Genomic DNA, 23,232 nt, shown 5'->3' on the forward strand with positions numbered 1-23,232 from the left:
TTAAAAAGAGAGAAAAAAAAAAAGTAAAGGTACTAAGCAGACTTAAGAACAACCAAACAAGAATCAGAGGAACTCCTACCTTACTGAGTTCTAGATAATTCCTGTTTTCTCCAATAACTGAAGAAGCTGCCGTTTTCTTACTGAGCAGGGTGGATTTCTGTCCTCTGAACTTAAAAGAGGGATAGGAGGACACGAGGGATCCTGTCTGTGACAGTTTCGACTGGAACAAATGATGTATCACGACATTTTCACTAGCTAGGAAAGAAATAAAGCGATATTGTGAGTGGCATTCAAGTCGTTATGTCCTCGAGCTTTAAACACACTCCTCATTCCAGGGCTGTAAGCACTAGACACTCTCAGTGCAAGACGTAAGTGAGAGGTCATCTTTCTTTTTGCCTCTATTCTGTTTTCCCCACCATTAATCCTACCACTTAATGAATTCCAACCTTCTCTGTCCTGACCAGGAGTCCTAATCCGTGTCCCTGTACTCTACCTCAGCACTGGCCCTTGGCCTTCTAAGTAGCACTTGTGACTCTCCTAGCCTTGGGAACCCAGTCTTGCCTGCTTGGGTCTACAGGGCTTCAATTCTCTTGGCCAAGTCATGAAGACCTGTGGTTTCTGCCAGCAGCTTCTCACCCCAGAAACACATGTCCCAGGGCCTAACCCAGCTCCTGGTGTATGTAAACATTTGTAGGACCCTGTTTCATCTGCTTGTACCAGTTGTTAGGGGAAACAGTTCAGCTACAAAGATAAAAAGCCAATGTCTTTTACATGTGATGTTATACAAATGTCTTTTACATGTGAGGTTATACAAATTCTATTAAATTTGGAATCGTACAGTGAAAACCACATACAGCGGTGAGAGCTCTATAAGACACCTTTCTCATGTCACCTACATTTGTATTTACATAATCCTCACAATTGAGTTTCCTTTCCTACAAAATGACCATGACATACCTAGTTTGAGGATGATACAGGGTTAGAATGTAAAGTCACGTGCACATCATTTAGGATCTTGTGGACCCATCAGCTAGTTAGCTCTGTTGAGCAGCAAAGCCATTTTTCTACCTTTCCCACACCCAGATTACTTTGCTTGCGCAGACTAACATATTTAGTGACAAGGCATGTAAAGGAAAGTCACTACATGATAAACAAACTAGGCAGAAGTGTCAGAAAAGGGAAGAACAATTGGGGAACGCAGGAAGGCAAAATGGAGCCCTGTGGTGTTGGATACAACTTAGGGCTAGCAGGATAAATTCATGATTTTTCATATAGAGCTACACACCCATATTTTATCTACGTATCTTCAGTTGTCTCGTTCTGAAGGGCCTCAAGCAAAGACAACCCAGTTAGAAATGAGCTCGTCAAGCCCCCAGACCTCAGTGTTTCTTAATACCATTCTTCTCTAAAATAAATCTAGGCCTCTTGGGCACAGGGCTGATTTGGAGGCAGAGCTGATAATCGCGGAACATTCTGGAAGGTTGGAATATCAGGAGGTGCTAAACAAGATCACGAGAACCTGAAGAAGAACCTAGGAGCTGGCTTGAAGGGCTGCTCACTGGCCGTATCTTGAACAACGTTAGTATCAAAATAACGATAAGTAATGGATTGTGAGTCATTTAATAAAATAAGAATCTATGAGCCCACACTACTAATAATTTAATTAGTTAATGAGAAAGGGGAGTGCTTGCATTTGAATGTCACAATTGATGGGAAAATGGGGGGTAGAAAATCGTGATTTTGCAACCATCTGAGAAATTGCTGATTTGGGCAAGAATCTATCATGTATGTGAGCCAGCAGGTCAAAGTCTGATGTGGAAGAGAACATTGATTGCCTCATCTTCCTTATGAAGTGACAGAGTAAAACAGCAGCTTTCAATTACATGAAACTATTACATAAACGGTGTCACCTTAACATGGCTATGTCACCAATGGTGTTTCAAATAGTCGGTGCGTCCTATGACCGGGTTGGGTGGAAGACCCTTGAGCTCCTCTGTGGGTTTCTGCCCAGAAGGGGTGTGCAGACGCGAATGGGAGCCAACAGCAAATAAGCCCAGATTGAGGGACAGTCTTCAAAGTAACTGGCCTTTAGGTTTTAAAATGTCAGTCATGAAAGAAAGTGAAATAAGTCAGTCAGAGAAAAACAAATATCATATGATTTCACTTATATGTGGAATTTAAGAAACAAATGAGCATAAACAATGAATCTTAGAACACTGAAAAAAATTAAATTAAAAAAAAAAAAGAAAGAAACAAATGGGCAAAGGGGAAAAAGAAAAACCAACAAACAGGCTCTTCGTTATAGAGAACAAACTGATGGTTACCAGAGTGGAGGGAGATGGCGGTCGGGTTAAATAAATTAAATAGGTTATATAGGGATGAGGGAGTGCACTTGTTGAGCACTGGGTGATATATGGAATTGTCGAATCACTACATTGTAAACTAATAACACTGTATGTGAACAAACTGGGATTACAATAAAAATAAACAAATGGGCAGAGGACCTAAGAAGACATTTTTCCAAAAGAGGACATATTAATGGCCGAGAGACACATGAAAAGATTTTCAGCACCCCTAATCATCAGGAAAGTGGAAATCAAAACCACCATGAGGTAGTACCTCACAGCAATCAGATGCCTAGTACCAAAAAGACAAGAAATAGTAAGCGTTGGTGAGGATATGAAGAAAAAGGAACTTGTACTCTTCTGACGAGAGTGTAAATTTGTGAAGCCACTGTGGAAAACAGTAGGGATGATCCTTCAAAAGTTAAAAGAGAAGTATCAGAATTCCACTGCTGTGTATTTACCCAAAGAAAATTAAAACATTAATGACTTGAAGATGTATGTGCCTCTATGTTTATTACAACATTATCTATAATAGCCAAGATATGGAAGCAACATAAGTGTCCCTCAAGAGATGAATGGATAAAGAAGATGTGGAATATTATTCAGCCACAACAAAGCATGAAGCCTTGCCATTCAGGACAACATGGATAGACCTTCAGGGTATTTTGCTAAGTGAAATAGGCAGGCAAAGAATACCGTATGATTTTACTTATATGTGGAATATAAAAGCAAACAAAAATATAAAAATAATTCTTAAATAAAGAGAAAAAACTGGTAATTGCCTGATAGGAGGTGAGTTGGAGGAATGAAACAGGTGAAGGGAATTAAGAGGTACAAACTTCCAGCTATAAAATAATTTACACAGATGAAAAATACAACATAAGGAATATAGTCCACAATACTGAAATAATCCTCTATGATGACAGATGGTGACTATGCTTAACATGGTACTGAATAATGTATAGAATTGTTAAATCAATGTATACACCTGAACATAATGTAACCTTTTATATCAACTATACTTCAATAAAAAAATAAATACATAAGTATCATAAAAAAAAGAAAAAAGAAGAAAAAAAAAGAAAAAGATAAGCAGAGAGAATGTCCCCAATTAAAGAAGACTGAAGAGAAATGACAGTTAATGCAGCAACTGGCCCTGAATTGGGGGGAAATCATCATGGAAGCCATCGCTGAAGTGAGCGGCCAAGGGATAGGACTCGGGTCTAGATGTTGGCACTGTGTCAATGTTCAATACTCAGACCGTTGTTTTGTAAGATAACGTCCTTTAGCTCAGGATGTATACTGAAGACGCCTTTGCTAGGTCTCAAATGATTCAGAACACACATGTCATGCCCCCCCCCCACACACACACGCATACACATGCACACATGTATGTACGCACATGCATGCACACACTTGCACACACAGGGAAGGCAGGGTGAATGGGATGGAGAAGACAGAATAAAAGAAGGGAAATGAGGAAAATGAATTGGGAAAAGGGTTTATGGGAGTTTTTGGTACGAATTTTGTAACTTCAACTTGAAATCATTTCAACATCAATAGTTTAGGTTGATGTTGAAATGGGAAGTGTCCCCTGAAGGAGGTCTGTAAACATTGTATCCAGTGTTTTCCTGCCAGTCCACCAGGATACGGGAACTTAGATGAATAGTTTATGAGCAAGTGTGCAGAGGCACTCCTAAACAATAGACTTGAGACTTTATTTCACATCTCAGGCACAGGTGAGAGCACTCACTGCATTTCTGCACGAGCTAGGTCTCCAAGCTACCTGCCTCCCTTTGGCCAGCTGGCTCACGATCCCATAACAGATCCTACAACCTTTCTAAGCTGGGAGCTTTTTGATAATAGGAAGATTTAATCAGATACTATAAACAAAGTACCTAGCAAGGTACTCAAAAATTAAAAAAAAAAATCTATAAATTACACTCGCTTTTAACAATGATTTACCGCATCAAACAATTTCACAAATTCATAAAATACTATCACAACCATACATCTCTTTCTTATATGATAGAATGGGTGAGGAACTATGGCTTGTGTGCCAAATCTGCCCCACTGCCCGTTTTCTGTAAATAAAGTTTTGTTGGAACAAAGGCATGTCCATTTGTATTGTCTACACCTGCTCTGTCATTGTAACAGTAGAGTTGAAAAGTTGCAACAGAGACCTTATGGCTTGCAAAGCCTGAAGTGTTTATTCTCTGGACCTTTATAGAAAACACCTGCCACTTCCTGTATAAACATGTAAGAATCTATTGTAAATTTTGTCTGCTTGCTCAGATGCCAAAAGAATTTAGAACAAAACAACACTCACTTGTGTTCTCTTGGAACTTAATAGCAAGTATACACAAAAGAATGACTTTAAAGGGACTCTGTTAAGGTAAGGAGAATGACAGTATCACTAACTATCACATTCTCTCTCTAAATACATATTCCATCATCTGAAATACAAAAATAAAGAAAAAGGCATTGTGCCAACTTCAAAACCACGCTATATATTAGATCTTCAAACAAGGTATGACTCAGATGGCAGTACACTATCAATGGAAACTCAAATAATTGGAAACTAGAAGGAAGATATTTCCAGTGATAATCAACAGGGTCAGTTATTTCCGTTCTTTTCTTCTACATGCTAGCATTCCAATCCCACGCTCCTTCCGCTAGTCTCAATTTTAAGAGAACTCAATCGCTATAAGTTCTGAGAGACGAGCTCAGTAAGTCCCCCTGAAAAACAATCTATGGCATCCGTACCACATGATTTAAGGTAAATACGGTCCTCAAGCCAGCAGTGATTATTTCCAGCTCAAAGCCCTCAATTTGTCTCATGAAGGGCAATCACAGGCTTCTTTTTTCCAGGAAAGATAAATGACTCAGCTCATGGCTAGCAACTTAAAGCATCAAAGATGATACATTTTAATTCACTGAAAAGGTTGTTAGGGAAACCAGAACCAAGGGCTACAGAATCTCTATGGAGAAAGAATGACTAGTCAGCAGAAGTATACATATTGATACATATAAGGGCACTGTATATAAGTGTAGTATGTACTTAGTACACTGTTGTATAGAAATAGATACAAGTACATAAAGGGCTGAGATTCACTAACTAGATAGAGGCTGTCAGTTGATACATACAGATAAGCATGTGTGTGTGCACATATGAATTTGTGCCCCTCCTCTACTTCGTGGGTATTAATTCTTTATAACAGAAAGTATGAGAATAAATACCACCCTGAGGTATGTTCCAGACTTCAACTTCAGTAATGAAATTCACCCTGCTGTGGCCTAAATAATTTTGGAAGCTGTATTAATCTTCATTAGTCTTCACAAAAGAGCTTTTTTATATTCATACCACTAGAATGGTAAAGGTATTTTATATTTCTATCTGCTAAAAGCTTAGTTAAATTATGGTTTCTACTAGACTCCAAATTAGATTGTAGCCAATGTACACTATGGCAAGATCCATTCTTTATTATTCCGGGCTTTAGAATGTAAAAGATATTTCAATTCCCCTGTCGCTGGTGGCATATTGCAGAGGAGAGTGTTCAGAAATGGGGAAAGAAAGAGCGTGTGGCATTTTAACCACAGGGGAAAAAACTTACTTTTCATTACAAATAGAAGATTCTGTGAAAGGGTGTCTTTATTTTTTTCAATTGCTCCCACAATTTCATACATTACCTGTAATAAAAGAAAACGGCGTGGTTATTAATGTTTAAATATGGCCACAAAAATAATCTCCTTTGCAGAATAATCTGGCTCAAAGGAAGTTTCCAATTATTCACCAGAGAGGTGTTTCCACTCTTCAAAGTTCATCTTACACCCCAGGTTGAAGCTCCTTTCTGCACATCAAACAAGGGACACCTCTCCTGTACTGATTTTCCAAGTCCCCCTCTACCTGCGAGTTTAAGAGGAAATGGTGGTGACTCGCATTCGTGCAGCCCCCTCTTCATTCTCGAAGACCTTCGTCTTCCCAGAAAACTCACTAAACCGGGCAGGGGGTTGCTGCCATGCCTGGGGAAGAGGGCGTGATTCCAGTTGGAGAAATTCAGTGGTCTCTTTATTCAGAGATTCCTTTTGGATCATTTAAACAGTTAATGTTTAAAATGAAGAAAACATGATGGGAGTCCTGGCTCAGTTGGTAGAGCACGAGACTCCTGACCTCATGGTTATGAGTTTGAGCCCCATGTTGGGTACAGACAGTACTTAAAAATAAGATCTTGAAAAAAAATGAAGAAAAGATGATAGTGAATTAAACACATAGATGCAGAGCACAGACAGACAGACAGACACACACACACACACACACACACACAGATTGGACTACCTGATTCTCTCTAAAAACATTTCTTGTCTTTGCTCTTGTTATGGTCTCGTTTTGTATGGCCATTCCTACCTGATCCCACAGTAAAATTCCTGCCGTACCTTGAGCACAGTGACTTACAAATTGTCCAACTCCATCTCCCTGCAGCAACCAACAGAACGCCTGTCCATTGGCCACATTCAATCAATATCTGCTGAAATGAACTTAAAGGTTTTGGTATATTATGACCAAATACAGCAAAACACTGTGCTGTCCATTTCATTAAAGATTGTGCTTATGAGTCTTCCATTATCACAAGATCATGTTTTTGAGCTTGTGCTTTTTGGATCGTGTGTTGGAAAGTTCTCCTGAATGGCACCTGTACCAGGCAATGTGGAGAAAAAGCTCAAGTTCTCCCACTGAAACTCAAGTCCAGACCTTCCCAGTGGGAGACTCCAGTCACATACCTAGGAAACTGCATCTCCCACACATGTCCAAGGGCAAACGCTCACAGGGCAGTTGGATGCTGGCAGGAAGCATGGAGCTCAGCACACATTTCTACTTTGTATCAAATTAACAAATCTTGAAGCAGGAGAGCATAATTGTTTTTGTGATAATGGGCAAACTACGATACTCTCTTTCACATGTTAACTAATAGTCTGAAGGGCACTCCAAGCCTGAGAGCTTCTGACCTTACTCATACGATATGGATGGCCCCAGTATTGACAGGATTTGCGTTCACAGCTCAACGCAGGTTTTAGACACTGCCATAACAGTTGGTTATTGTATCATCACAATATAATAATGCAAATGACTGAGAATGTGTTACATGTAATTGGCATTAGTGGAATGTTAACACAGGGTTCCAAAGAACTTTTTTTTTTTTTCCTGGCCCCGAACCTGGAATGAAGTCTTTCCTCAAGAAGTCCTTGCATACTTGAGGGGAAAATCAAAATGAGAGACCAACCCCCATCCCCAGACCCTAAAATGTACACACAACACATTGCTGGTGAGCTAGTCAATATTTACACTTTTCAGTGAATGGAGCCAAGAAATATACAACACATACCAAACACCTATGTGAGGGGTTTTAATTTTTTTTAATTTTAAAAATAAAACACAATCTGATTCTAAATTTAGTCTTTCAGCCATGACAATTTCTTCAAGTCAATGAGGTTTAATATTGGCCTTGTCCGAGGCAATTTGAAAATCTAAATAAATTTGATAAATCTAAATAAATTTGAGAATCTAAATAAATGATATCCACTCATGTCTGTTTATTATGTCTGTATATAATCTGCTACCATTGCCTTAAAATATTTCTGAATTAAGCTTTTGATTTTAAGATCATTGCAGGTTCATGGGCAATTGTAAGGGATGCTACAGACAGATCCCATGGGCCCTTTACCCAGTTCCCTTCAATGGTAATATCCTGCAGAATGACCATAGCCATCAACCCTGTTGGTAAGAGTCTGCTTCTGGGCTCTTTACTCTGTTCCATGATCTACATATCTATCCCCTCACCTCTGTCTTGATTACTGAAGCTTTACAATAAGACATTAGGTTAAACGGATGAATTCTACCCACATTATTCTTCTTTATAAACATTGTTTTGGATGCCTAGGTGCCTCAGTCATTTAAGTGTCCGACTCTTGGTTTTGGCTCAGGTCGTGATCTCAGGGTCATGAGATGGAGCCCGGTGTGGGGCTCTGAGCTCAGCAGGGAGTCTGCGTGAGATTCTCTGTTTCCCTCTGCCCTACCCCTCTAAAATAAATAAAAAACTCTTTTAAAAAATTGTTTTAACTCTTCTAATTTATTCACTATTCCAAATAAATTTTAGAGCAATGTTGTCTATTGATAGTTCTGTATCTAAACAAATTTTTGCTATGATTTTGATAGGAATTGCATTACACCTGCATAGCGATTTGGGGAGAAGTATTGTGATGCTGCTTGTCAATGAGACTACTGAACATGCCGTGTTCTTACCCACAAATGTGATGTGTCTCCCAGGCAGCTCTCTGTGTGCTTTCTTCATGGCTTTGCAGGTTTCAGCATACAGATTCTCCCCGTTTCTGTTAGACTTTTACCTATCAGCATTTTTTATGAGCAGTTGTAAATGTTATTGTATTTTTAATTTCGGTGCACTTTACTAGTATATAGAAATGCAGTTGATTGTTTTTACATTTATGTTGTATCCTGTGACCCTGATGAACTCATTTATTAGTTCTACAAGACGTTTTTCCTTTTCCCTTTTTTTTTTTTTAGTAGATTCCTTGGGATTTTACATGTAGTCAATCGCATCATCTACAAAAAGATCAATTTTGTTTCTTCCTTTCCAATATATCTGGCTTTAATTTCATTTCTCTTCTTAGTGCACTTGCTAGAACTTCCAGCATTATGTTTAATAAGAATGGTGAGAAGAGACATCCTTGCCTTCTTTCTGACCTCGTGAGCAAACACTCATTTTTTCACCATTAAATATTATGTTAACTGTAGGATTTTTGTCAATGCTCTTTATGAAATTGAGGATGTCTCCTCTAACAATATTTTTCTGGGTGTTTTCATCATGAATGAATGTTGAATTATCAAATGCCTTTTCTGCATCAGTTGGTATGATCGTGTGATTTTTTTTCTTCTTTAGCCTGTTAACATGGTGGATTAATCTTGACTGATTTTCAAATTATTGTACCAGCTTTGCATCTCCAGAAAAAAAAAACAAACAAATTATTCATGGTACATAATTCTTTGTACATACTGTGTAATTACAGTTGTTAATATTAAAAGTCTTTTTGCGTTTTCGTTCATGAGGGATACTGATCTTCAGTTCCGTGTGTATGTGTGTGTGTGTATGTGTGTGTGTGTGTGTGTTCTGTGTCTGGTTTTCACACTGGGTAATACTAGCTTCATAAAATGAAGTGGGAAGTGTTCTCACCTCTATTTTCCAGGTAAGAGTTTGTAAGTTTAGCATTAATTTTCTTTTAAATGTTTGATAGAATTCTCCAGTGAAACCACTGGGAATGGGAACTTTCTTTTTGGGGAGATTTAAATTCTAAGTTCATTTCCTTGATTCAGTTATGTATTTCATTGGGTAAATTGAGGCAGTTTGTGCTTTTTGAGGAATTGGTCCATTTCATCTAAGCTGGTGTTTGCGACAGTTACCGTTTTCCTCTTGATCTCTCTGGTGTCAGCACGGTCTCTGGCGAAATCCCGTTTTACTCCTGATAGACAGCGGTTGGTGTCTGTTCTCTTTTTTGTCCTTCTTTCTATAGGTGTGTCATCTTGGGTTATCGGCAATCAGCCAGCCCTCTGTTTCATGGATTTCCTTTACTTTTTTTCAACTTAATTGATTTCTGTTTGCTTGCTTTGGTTTTATTTTGCTCACTTTTTTCCAGGTTCTTGTGGTAGGAACTTAGACCATCAACTGAGACCTTCCTCTCTTCTAACATACGCGTTCAACGATAGACATTTTCCTGTCTGCACTGTTTTCCCTGTGTCTCACAAATTCAGTACGTACTATTTCCATTTTCATGTTGTTCAACACATCTTTCTAATTACTTCGAGACTTCCTTTTTTGATCCGTGGAATATACAGAAAGGCATCGTTTAGTTTCCAACTATTTGGAAATCTGCCTGCCATCTTTCCGGTATTGATTTTTTGGTTTGGTTGCTTTGTGGGAGGTAAGACCACTCCATAGAATTCTAATCTTTATGAAATTCTTTAGTTTCGATTTTCGCTCAGCAGGTGGTCTTTCTTGATACATATTGTGCTGGGACTCAAGAAGCATGTGTATTCTGTTTTCACTGGTTTGAGCGCCCCGTAAGTGAGTCGGTCCTGTTGGTTAGCGGTGGTATAGAGTTTTACTGTATCCTTGTGGAGATCTTTACAAATGTCCCATCACGTTTCCAGAGCAGGGTGTCAATGTCTCCAGCATAGACTTCTGTTTCGGCTGGCTTCTTCCTCTGATGCCACTCAGCAGGACGAGAGAGGCCCAGCCTCGTCACTGCCACTTGGGAGAAGCCAGCTCCCCACTCAACCACCACTGATGCAGAAGAGGGCTCTCTCATCTCTGCTGGGCAGTGAGGTGTTCTGGTCTCCCACGCCCCCCCTCCAACATATGCCCCTGGCTGTGGGGTGAGCAGGAGAAAGGGGCTGGCATGCGTCTCCATGGCTTCCTACGAAGCCACCACTGAGGGGGTATGGGGAGGGGGGAGCTGTGGCTGCGTTATCTCTGGGGTGTGCCCAACGTCCCAGCCCCCCACTAGGCCTCCTCTAACATTCTCTGCTGCAGTGGGGAGGTGGGGGTACAATACAAATTCAGAAACTTAGCACGAAAATCTAAAATAGGCCTATCCAATTCAAAATTGCATGCCCTAGGAGGAAAACTATATTTTAATGAGTGTGCCTAAAGGGTTGTGTTTGTTTTTGCTTTAAACAAAAGGATAGAAAACAAAATAACCACAGTTTAATAGTGATCTAATTATTAATCTATATTAATAATTATTAATATTTATATCATTATATAATATACAACTATATTAATAATAATAAATAATTATTATTAATTATTAATATAATTAATATAATCTAGACTAAAATAACACACTTTACTTTTTTATCCAAAAAGAATGCAAGATCTTGAAGTTAATTTCGAGAAAAGGATGGAACAGAAGAGCATTAAGTCAAGGAGCACTCCCATCGCATCCCCAGTAAGTCTCCACCTACAGAACAATGTCCACAGGATCCTTCCACACCAGGCACGTTTGCACGCTACCTTCCTCCTCACTCCCTGCCACTCTGCGGCCCAATCTGTCCCTTGACGGCCACCCTGCCTTGGCTTTTAGCCCCAGCTTCTCCAGCCGCCAGGGCTGAGTCTCCTCTGCAGACCCCATGCTCCGGGGTCCCGAAGCTGCATGGGAGAAGCGGCAGCTGGGCGGGGGTGCGGGCTGGGGGAGACACCTTCTGGGCTCCAGCTTCGACCAGACACGGACCCTGGTGGTAAACACGTCAAGATACTGTGCCTTCTCGTCTCCAGGACAGGGGAGGGCACGTCAGCCTCTCTCTGTCTCTCCCCACGGTCTGTCTGCCTGCCAGCCTCTCTCCAGTGGATTTTGAACATCAGTGAACAAGGCTGTTAGCCCTCAGTCCGCACAGTACCTGGTTTTCTAGGCAACGCCCCACACCTGCTTCTAGCGCTTGCCTCTACCATCTTCTCTGACCTGTTCCAGAACTTTTTTACAGCACTGACCTGAGAAGGACACATGACGTCCTCTAGGTCCTCTGTGCTGAGGCGGGCAGGAAGGCTGCCCCCTTTGCGGTGTGACTACGTTGGTCAGAATCCTGTGTCACTCTCCGAAGGAACTGCCTCCAAACAGAGCGGGTCCCCCAGGAGGGGTAGGGCCACCTGACGCCCGCTGCCCTCTCCCCCTTGGCATCGTCGGGACCTCGCCGACAGCAACGGACTCTAGGAGGCAGAGGAGGCAACGACCGCATAGAAAAGAAACCACAGAAGCCACAAAACTCCATGGGACGAACGTCCCTGGTTCCCGGGTGTCCCAAGGGAGGTGAGACTCACAGCCTAGGGGAAAGGACAGAGAACCTTCTACGGGAGAGGCTCCGTGCACCCCAGAAATAGCACCAGGCTTTGTGAGTCTGTGCCGTCAGGAGAACAGAGCCGGGCCTGTCTTCTCAGCTGTGCCCCCCCGAGGAGGAGGGACTGGTGGACGGTGTGGTGGGAGCAGCAGGAAGCAGGGGCAGGCGGAGGCCTTTCTTGGTCACTCGGGTCAGCTGTCTCGCTGCTCTGCCTTGCTTGTCCTTGCTGGTTTGTTATTCGGGGATGAAAGGAGAAAAACACAAAAGTAGCAAAAGATAGAGGCCCCATTTCTGCTTTCAGCTACATTTTTCCTCTTTTCCTCTGCCTTCACATAACTGGACTTCAGATTTCAGTTGTTTTTCCCTCTTAAGGACTGGAAGGTAGGGTTCACGTGCGAAGTGGCAGGGTCCCTCAAGCATGTAATGGAGACGTTTACGTGCATGGAGCCCGATGCCAGTGCTTCAGGAGGCTGTCTCCGTAGCCAGAGTCCTCTGGAATGAGTCTGTTCAATGAAAGACTCCAAAGAAAACTTAGTGTTTTGCCTGTGTTTCAGCAGTTAGCAGGACTCACACCAGTGCTTCGGCCTCGGGGTCCGTGGAGGTGTGTGGGCGACCCAGGGAGTGGGGGTGCTGTTCTCCTGAAGTCCTTGTGCTAACACCCCAGGACCGCAGGACACACAATCACAAGATAGATCAGCTCAGCTGTCTATGTAAAAGGGAGACTGGAGCTTTCCCCGTGGGTATGAATCACACTTTATCAAGCTGCCTCGTTTCCTGGGTCCACGAAGAAAAGTTACCAAATGCCAGCCGCACGCCTTCTCCTCCTCACTGGGGGCTGTCAGGTTCCGGCTGGGTCGATCACCAAGGAAACGGAAGCCAGAGGGGAGAGAGCTTCCTCTGCAGTCGGGGCTTTCGCTCTGCGCTGAGAGCAAGGGCAGGTGTGTTACTGCCCTTTGATAAGGAAGTTGCCTGGTCGCAGAGCTGGGCTCCTGGGCCCTTTACCCCTCAGTGCGGCCCCCTGCAGGGGCCAGCCCTGTGACGTTGTGGAAGGTGTGCTCACCTGAGCACCTACTGTGTGCAAATACCTCCAGCGTTCCTAAAAACAGGCTTCGAAGTTTACTTACAAGAGCGTGTCCTCTGGGGCTTGGCACACACGCGCACAGCTTAGCCCTCCCCTGGCCCTCTTTAATCATCATTGCCAGGAGTTCAACGAAGGACTCTGCATTTCTAACTGGCTCCCCAGTTGATCCTGGCACACACCCAAGGATGAGAATGGCGGCTCCAGGTACCAGCGGTATAGGCTGCCCCAGGAACTCCGTTCTCCCCAGGGGATGCTGGCAGGGAGCAAGAGAGCCCAGGCCTGGGGTTTGCAGAGAAATGTCTTCTGGGCGTTCGAGATACAGTATAATGATGAGAGGAGACAACGGCTTAGTTAAAAATCGCTGGTAAGTTTAAGATGAGACAACACTATAATTATACTCACTACCAACCTTTTTCCTTTGGAGGGTTGGCATTTCTAAAAAGCTGTCCAGAAAGCATTTTCAAATATTTTTATTTGAGACAGCAGCAAGAGAACCCCATATTTTTCAAACAACCATGATTACTGGGGTCCCCTGTGTAAGCCATGAACTGTGCTGGCAGTTGGGAGACAGGAAATGAATAAACGTGTGCTGCGGTAGGAGGGAAATGCGCCCAGAGCTGTGAATAAGCCTTCCTCTTGTAGTTTCCACCCACCAACTGGAAACACACTTACGGGACACGGACGGTGACCATTAGCTGAGGGCACGACAGCAGCGTCTTCTCTGGAAGTCAGTTTCTTGTTTTTACAAGGTGAAGTTCACCGAGGTCAGTTCCCCCTAAAGTCTGGTGACTTTGCCAGCACAGCCCACAAGACACAAGGTTATTTCAAGGGAAGGGGAATGCACTACCTATGAACTTGGGAAATGGGCTCGGGTGGGTGTCATCTGCTTAGACCTTTGGGCTTCCTCTGGTGTGGCCCATGGCCAAGGTCACTAAATATCATCTGCATCAGACTGAGGGTGTCATTGGGGTTCAAAGACTATATCCAGAAAAAAAAAATCAAGGAAAATGGCCAAGGCAAGTCTTTTTATAACCTTTTACACTTTACAGATACCTCATAAAATATAATGTGTGTGTATTTATACAATTGGGAAAACAATAAAAGTAATAAAGTAAAAATTACTGGTAATTCCTTTTCTCAGAGATAGCCAACAATAATCTATCATCTGTCAAATCTATCTTTGTCTAAATATGCCCTTTAAAAAATTTTAAAAAGGACTGGCCGCACTTTGTGCTTAGCAATGTCTTGTCCTAGTTACATGCTCTGTCTGCTGGCTGGAGGGTCCTTCCCGTGCAACGCCCAGCAGAGCTCGGACCCAGCCCTCCAGTGGGGCTGTGGTGGGGGCCACGGGCATAAGACCCGTGGGAGGGCCAGCAAGGGGAGGACCCTTGCAGAGTCTTTGCCTCTCCAACACAGGTGTCCATTCTCACCCAGAACTACCTCCTCTTCCCTTCCTTTCTCCTGCCTCAGAGGAGGTGGGTGCTTCCACTGGGATGCCTCTCTGGGTCACTTCAATGTCCCCGTTTATCTCCTCAACTTCTCCTGTGGAACCCATTCCCTGTACACCTTTCCTCCTCCTTGAAAACCTGGCCTCCTCTCCAGTCTGCATCCTGACCAACCTCCACCATTCCCAACTGCCTGCTTTGTCTCTTCCTGTCTCGTCCTGACAGCTCAGATGCTCCCGTGTCCCTGCGGCTCAGCAGAGGACAGAGAGGGACACCATGTGCTCATCACTGCTCAAAACACCGAGAGAAAGAGAAGGAAACTCTTGAAGGAAAGGGGGAAAAAAGGCACAGAGAATGATGCGGGGCCTGAAGGGGCTGACGGAGGACGGCAGATGAAGCAACAAGAAGCCGTTCATTCTAGAAGCAGTGAGTGTGCTAGGAGAGCTTATCTATGCCCATAAAATGAGCCACGTGGAACGTGTGGAATTGGTCTCAGCATACAGCAGCGATGCCCAGCCTCACGGCTGGAGGGAGAAGACATGAGGACGGCGCAGCCCTGCCGTGTGGGCTAGGAACGCCCTGAGGACAGAGCTCTGTCCTCCTCCAGGCACAACCTGGAAGCGAACGGAGAGGGACCCAAGTGCCAAACCAGGATGGAATATTCTCCAGGGGCTTTTAACGGCCTCCCTCACAGTTTCACTCTTTAGATTGCAAATGCCATCACTCCCCTCTGTCCTCATGCTGGTTGAGCTTATCCAGAGACTTTCCACACTACAAACGCGTTAGGACGATAGGGTTTCCAACAGAACGCGCGCTCTACCTCACTCGGCAGTGAGTTACAGACAAACCGAACTGTTAATTATATTATCACATATACAGCATGTTTTTAATATGGAAATCTGTATTTCCACAGGTGAAGTGCTCAAAGTCAACGTTTCTACAAGGGAGCCACTTTGGGGGGCGTCTGGGGGGCTCCGTCAGTGAAGCGTCCGCCTTCAGCTCAGGTCATGATCCTGGGGTCCTGGGATCGAGCCCCAAGTCGGGTTCCCTGCTTGGCGGGAAGCCTGCTTCTCCCTCTCCTCTGACTGCTGCTCCCCCTGCTTGTGCACGCGCGCGTTCTCTCTTTCTGTGTCAAATAAATAAAATCCTTAAAAAAAAAAAAGGACGCCCCCCCCTTCAATGACAGTTCAGGTATTGTAGGATCTCCCAGATGCTAACATGGAGCTTCTGGCAGCACGGGGTGTGCATGTTTATCTATCTACTGAAACTGATTTCTCTGTCAATGTCCACCTCTATAGGTCTACTGCTCCCGTGCCTAGTTTGGGTACACGATATGCAAATGTGGCCATAAATGCTTTTCCACAGCCTCTCTCCCCCACCCTCTAAGCCAGTGGGAAGGGGGCTTCATGGGGTCCCTCTCGTACGCTGACATTGCCGCACCACTCAGGGAGACGCAGCAAGCTGTTGTTTAACTCCACCAAGAAGCACAAACTCAGATGCGGGCAGGCAACGGGGGGACTGGGGACAGGCACAGCCCATGCTGATGCCCCTGTCAGCTCCTGAGCAGAGCACAGAAGAGCTCAGGTGTCCCATGATCTACAAAGGCCATGGGGAGGTTCCCTTATGTGGTCCCTAAGTCCGAGTTCTGTGACATCCTGGCCAACAAGGTGGGAGCCGGGGCTGGCAGGGAAGGAGCCCAGTGCAGAGTCTGTGGGAATGAACCCGGCCACCAGGGCCATGGGGGCAGCCAGCCCAAAGGGTCAGCGCCACTCAGGCAGGGGTGGGGTGTGTCAGCAACACACGAGAGCCCTTAGACCGAGCCCTGGACACTGAAAGGCATCGTTTGTGGGAAACCACTGAGACACAGTGAGACCACGCAGCTCAATAAAAGAGAGAAAACAGGACCCCCGAGGACGCTGCACGGAGAGCATCCTCTGCGGAGAAGGCAGAAGGGGCCTCACCTTCCAGGTACGTTTGTAATGACGATAATTAACAAGGACTAGAAGTTCCTCATTACGGAATTGAGTCTGTGAGCGTCAGTGGAGGACGTCCTATTACTGGACAGAGACCGGAAATATCACTGGAGCTGCCTGGGTTTTCAGCTGGTTCCAAGGAAAGGACTGTCTCTGATGAACACATTTTAAAAAGCAGCGTGAGCCAAAAGTAAAATTGAATCTGATTACATCCCCCAAGTTGCTTGTTCAACTCTCAGGTACATGAAGAACGAGAGTGCGGGTATGGTCCAGAAGAGCTGGTCTTCAGAAGGGAGAGGGAATTTCATTCTTCTACCGGGGAGACAAAGGTCGGTGGCGAAATTGCTTAAAAGAGCGTTGATGAGCCCGCTGACAGCAGCCTGCATGGCCAAGAGCGTGTCCGTGATTAACAAGTGGGATGGGATAATCACCTCTAACTTTGAACAGTGTCACTGGAGAAACAGAAAGACCAATGGAGCAGAGGCAGTTCCTACACTTTTAAGTAAAACGGTTCCTTCATTCCTTAATTGGTAACTAGAGCCAGTCGGCATCAAGAGCTGTGAGCAAGGGGCCAGGAATTAGGGTCCTGCGGCAGAAAGGGAGCATTCGGATTCAGGAGTAAGGAGGGTAGAGGGGCTGGTATTTGGCAATTAACTGGGTTTCCGATTTTACCCTGAGTTGAAAAGTGGGACAAATACGGGAAATCAGTTTCACTGCTTTACTTTTTTGAAGGGAGTTGAGGGGGAGAGAGAGAGAGCGTGGGAGGTGGTTTGGGAATTGAAGGTGGTTCGCTTCTGGATCTGCTGAGAGCCAGAGACGCTGGCCAAGGAGAGGTCTTAACAAGCACATGTGCAGGCGTGGAGCCCACAGACAGGGAGAGGCGTTTTGGGGCTCATGTCATGCTGGAGAGCGAATCTTGAGGGCATATAACGTCCCAGCAGGAGACATAAAATACTCTCTTGGGAAACATCGGTATTTGTGGAATGAAAGTGAATTCACTTATCAGTCAAATTTATCATCCCTTTCATGTGGGGTAACATATGACCTCTAGAAAAGAGGTGATTGGGATCACCAGGTGATAAAAACTCTAAACTTTGGAATCTCCTCTTGACTACAACACATCACATCAGAAGGTATAAAGATCGGATTTTAGGAAAAGAAATGAAAGAATGCTTTCAAGCAAGTACAAATGAGTCTGGTAATTTTTCATGCGTGGTTTCAGCTTTCTGTCTGAGGTTTGCTAAAAATAGTCTCAATTTCAAGAGTCGTTGTATACTGATCCCTCTGCACCATCAATGTTTATAGGTAGAAGCTCCTACTTTTTACTTTTCTATTAAGCGATTGTATCTAACGGTATTGCTTGCTTTCATTCTCATTCACTTTACGTTCCAAATACTGATCAACAGAGAAAGTTAGGAGCACACGCAACATTATTGTAAGTGTCCTTACCTAGCATCTGAATATAGACATTTCCTTGAAATTGCCACATCTCAAATTTATGAATATGCCTCATTGGCTCTTTTTAAAGGGGGAAAAAAAAACAATCAACTAACAACAAGATATCAATATTCTAGGAAACCCAAAGTTCCTTATTTACAACTTTCTGTCAGTCCACGAAGATAACAAAACCTATTAAATCCCTGAAGAAACAGTGAGATTCCCTGAAGAAAAGCCTGCATTTTCTCTTCCAAGCACAACCCCGAATGAGGAAACATTTATCAGGTCTCCCACAGAAATTTACGCCAGAGGCAAAATTGATAGAACAACAGAGCACCAGGGGCCTGGTAGAGTTAATTTCTATTTTTCCAGGAGTCTGCCCAAGAAGTCTGCAAATACGATGTAAATTAAACTCATTCTGTGTGGGTCAAGATATCTTTGTCAAATAACCTTTAATGGTATCCATTTGGCTTAGACCAGACAGATTTCATTGTTATGTCTGGGGATTCTGCCTGGAGAAAAGAAAGAGAAATAAATGAAAGGCTCCTTATTGATTAGTTCATCTCCTTTTTCTTTTGATTTAAAGGTTCACTTTCCAAGTCTTCTTGGGCACATCATGTCTCCCACAGGTCTCCGGGGTGAAGGCCAGTCAGCAAGCTCCAGAAGGCGTTTCTGGGACAGGCAGAACTGGGAAATTGAACAGGCCACCATCTCCCCTGCACACGTGTAATGTAAATATGTCCGAGGGGCAAAGAGGCTTGCTGTCACCAGGGCATCACCCAGAATCCATGGCAACGTCCCTGCTTCTCAGATCTGAGTAACAGCACCAATCTCAACCAATGTATTTCCAACTTAGTTCCTCCAGCAACAGGGGTAGATCTTATTCAAGGAGGAGGGGGAGAAATCAGATGTTTTTATAGACTGGCCACAAATCAGTAACATCATTCTTCCCCCACATGGCTTCTATCAGCGACGTTTTAGTAATATGGTCCTCATAAATGTGTGAGGACATCAGGGACAGGGACACTAATGACCAAGGCCTACGTGTCTGGGATTACAGAGTGCTCTGCAGGGATGCGGTTTAGGGGACGGAGAAAGGAATCATGGTGAAAATGATCAAGATCCACCCACAGAAAGACATATCTAAAGCACATTATATAAAGGGGCTCTACATTTTCAAACTGTCATAAAATTAAATTTCAGAATATGTAGTATGGAAATTGCAGAGAATGCTTTCATTTCCTTGAGGCAAACCGTAATGGAAAGGATCTTCTAAATTCTGCAGTAAAATTCCACACAGCTCTTTGCACCATTAAAATAGTAGCCATAAAACTAAATGGCAAGGAACATAATTTTTCACAAAAATTCTCTTAGATCAAGGTAGAGCTACTTAACATGAAAACAACCTGTATATTCAGTGATAAACATTAACATAAGTTAAAACATTATGTAAATGTTTTTTATTCTATTATTACAATTTTCACAGATAGAAAAATATCTCTATTTCTGCACCTTCCACTCAAGTTTTCCAAGCATGATAGCAAGAAAATACTATAATATAACTTCGGTGGTTACATTTCCCCTATCACCTCCTGAAGTGACATTAATTATGAGAAATAAAAATAAACATTCTAATATGACTTACAAACCTTTGCTTCAGGCACTGGGCACATTAATAAGATACAAAGATTAACAAACCTATTTTTTAAGTAATGAAGGGCATTTTATCACTAACAATTTGAGTGAGTCAATTGGGCCCTTAATATGCTCGCCTAAAAATATGTCCAGTTGGTAGATGATCCCTGAAATATTTTCTGGTCGTCAATATTTGTTATCAGTGAGTTCAAAATCCTGCCAAGGAGAGTGGTACTTCTACACAGACAGACCTTCAGCTACTGTTGGGGGACAGATGACTCATATTTGATGGAATATCTCAAGAGAATCAGACGTCACGTGATTTCTTGCCCAACATGTGACCTTCAGAACAAGTTCATGAGGTTCACAATATATTCTCCTGAATTGCAAACTTTATGCATGTGGTCACTGAAGGTCAGTGTCCCCCTCAACGTCCTGGTGAAGGAGTCCGCTGTAGAGCTTCCCTGCCGTACCACGAGGAGTCTATGACTGTAGACAACAAATGCTTGAGGAATTTCACGCACAACACGGTGGAGATGGGGAAATATGTGGTCCTCGGAAGGGAAAGTGAAATACAGTATTGTGAGCTATTACCCTGTGGTGGTGGGTTCAGTAGTGTACCCTCAAATTCCATGTCCACCCAGAACCACAGAATGTGACCTAATTTGGAAATAAGATCTTTCAAAGATGTCATGATATGAGTAAGATGAGGTCGTAGGGGAGAGGGAGGGCCCGAAATTCAACGGGATGTCTTCCAAGAAGAGGAGGGGACAGAGAGCTGTGAAGACAGAAATAGAGTTCGGGAGCCGTGTCTACAAGCCAAGCGACGCGGACGGCTGGCAACCACCGGCAGCCAGGGGAAAAGCTTGGGACAGTTTTCTTAGACTCCGCTCAATGAGCCAACCCTGCTGACACCTGATTTTGGATTCTGGCATCTGGAAATGTGGGGATAAATTTCTGCTGTTTCCAGCCGCGCAGCATTTGGAACCTCATTAAGTCACCCCCAGGAGACTCGTGCTAGCTGTGCCGTCTTTGACAAACCACTGAACTACCTGAAGGCTGACTTGACTGCAACACTGACACCGCAGCGTTTATATACGAGGCCTCAGAAAGCACTTTGTGAACCGGAAAAGGCCCCGCCAGCGTCAGACACCCCTACTAATGAGGGAAGGGAGAGATCAGTGAGGTATGGATTAGGCCAAGAAGCTACTCCTAAGATGGCCAAGGTCTGGAAAGACAGGAAAATGGTATTTCAGGTGAAGAAAACCAATAAAGGTAGAGAAATGTCAGGGTCCCTTTTGAACGAATCAAAAGTGGTAAAGAAATTCCATAATGTTATGAGTTAAATCTACTCCCATCTCTTCTGATCTGTGAATGCTGACCCGATGGACACGTGTATTACTTCCGGAGGGTTGTGACTGCAAACGGCTGGCCCAGAACAAGAGAAATTTGTTCTTTCACAGTTCTGGAGGCCAGAACTCGGACATTGGGCATATCTTTATGCACCTGGAGGCTCTAGGGGACATGCCTTCCTGCCTTTTCTAGCTCCTGGGGGCCCTGGAGCACCTTGCCCCGTGGCTGCATCTCTCCTGTCCCTACCTCCTTGCTTGTGTCTTCTCCCTTTCTCTCACAAATCTCCCTCTGCTTCCTTCTCAGAAGGTTACTTGCCCTTGGATTTAGAGTACCCCCTGATCATCCAGGGTGATCTCCTCACCTCGAGATCCTGGGCTTCATTACATAAGCAAAGACCCCTTTCCACAGAAGGTTCCATTCTGAGGGCCTAGGGGTGAGCACGTGGCCACACCTTTTTTGGGGGTCACCATTCAGTCCATTGCAACATTTAAGGGTTTGGGGAGAGAACGAGGCTGCAATATAGACACATGATCTCAGGTAAGAACAGTATCACCAACCTGATTTGTATAAACCAGGCCAGTCTTCCAGGACACTCATCGGATCCAAAGAGCATCACTTTGTGTCAAAACAAACGATTGCAATAAACAATTTTCAAACACAGACGTTATGAGCAGACAACGAGGTCAGATAGGCAAGCATCATATATTCTGTAACCATTACTGTGACCTGTATTTTCATTAATTTCATTTTCATTACTTCTGATCACTTTCGTGTCTCCTAATCTATTCACTTTGCTCACATTAAAATATAGGACCTTCAAAGTACTGTTTCCTATTAGAGTCAGCTCAGAACCACCTTGATGGAAATTCAGATTTCCTGGGAGCCAATGTCTTTTTCCAAATCATAATTCTTTTTTCTTTCAAGATTCTTAATTTTAAAAGCCAATAAAATTAGACATACTTCTGGATTTAATGTGTATCCATCACTTAAATCACCCCTGGAAGTTTAAGAGCAATTCCTAAAACAGCTAATCCATATATGATTTAAAATTTGCTAAAACAAATAACAACAACCAAAACCCCCTCAGCCTTCTTTAGTTCACGTCTGTGCTCATTAATGAGACCCTGTTAATATTTCATGCACAGTCTCTCCCTATTTACTTTAAAATATTTCTGTAATGGAGATTGGAAAATACACCAGGCTCCTATGAGTAATGAAAAATTCAAATGTGTTTAGGAAAGATCTTCAGCTATAATTCAAATAATGTTGCTTAAACATTTCTAAAAGGACCTAGGAGCCTCTGCTCCAAACCAGATTTAGAAGCACGGCGGGGTCTCGTAGTCAGAGCAGAGTGGTCCCTCCTAAGGGGGCTGGAGATCAGTATCACCGGCCACCATGGTCAGCCTTCCCAGGAGAGGGGAGTTTTCCCTCACAAAACCAGGTAACCCCATCACAGAAGAGCCGGGGTGACCTGAGCGACACTCCAGTTCATCCGTCTGGCCAGAGAAGGGGACGCAAAGCAACCCAGGAAACCAAGAGCCACTGAGCTTCTTCCCTGGGACCAGCTTTAGCACCAAAGAGCCCCGCAGGAACGCTCATACGATGGTCCAAGAGATTGTGCGTGCTGTTGCTAAACCAACCGGCTCTCTGCTTTGTGTCTTGGTTTATAAAATGCAGAATATGCTGCTCTCCTTGAAAACTCAGTAGCTCAAGATTAAATATATGTAGCTACATCTCATGATTAGAAAGGCATATGGCTTGACATATTGCCACAAATTACATATAATCTTTACTGTAACATGTGAATGAGCCCTTCGGGAGTCCTTGGGCTAAGACTCATTAGCAGATCTCAGGAAAATGAAAGATTTTTCTAAAACCACAAAATTGACTCCAATTATGGAAAATCCTGCTTAAAACATAAAGGCACTTTTAGAGAAAAATTCATGATTCCATGGGACTTGGCTCTGTGGCAGCTAATCAATGGACGGGCTCTACTCTGCTTTCCTGCCACCAGAGCTGCAGGAAATAATTGTATTTATTCACACTGTTCAGAGTTCTTCCC

At 43.6% G+C, this 23,232-nt stretch overlaps 1 protein-coding gene across 1 annotated transcript in view; it reads right to left on the reverse strand.

Annotated features, from left to right (window-relative positions):
- MYO16 (myosin XVI) overlaps positions 1 to 23,232 on the reverse strand; it is a 587,020-nt gene that overhangs the window by 132,586 nt on the left and 431,202 nt on the right. The window contains exons 24-25 of the mRNA XM_032881053.1: positions 5,960 to 6,035; positions 80 to 255 (exon numbers count right to left, since the gene is read on the reverse strand). Coding sequence (XP_032736944.1) covers positions 80 to 255; positions 5,960 to 6,035 — 252 coding nt within the window. The remainder of the gene's footprint in view (positions 1 to 79; positions 256 to 5,959; positions 6,036 to 23,232) is intronic.

The sequence above is a fragment of the Lontra canadensis genome, unplaced genomic scaffold (assembly GCF_010015895.1).
Source record: "Lontra canadensis isolate GAN:19392208 unplaced genomic scaffold, GSC_riverotter_1.0 scaffold73, whole genome shotgun sequence".
NCBI lineage: Eukaryota > Metazoa > Chordata > Mammalia > Carnivora > Mustelidae > Lontra > Lontra canadensis.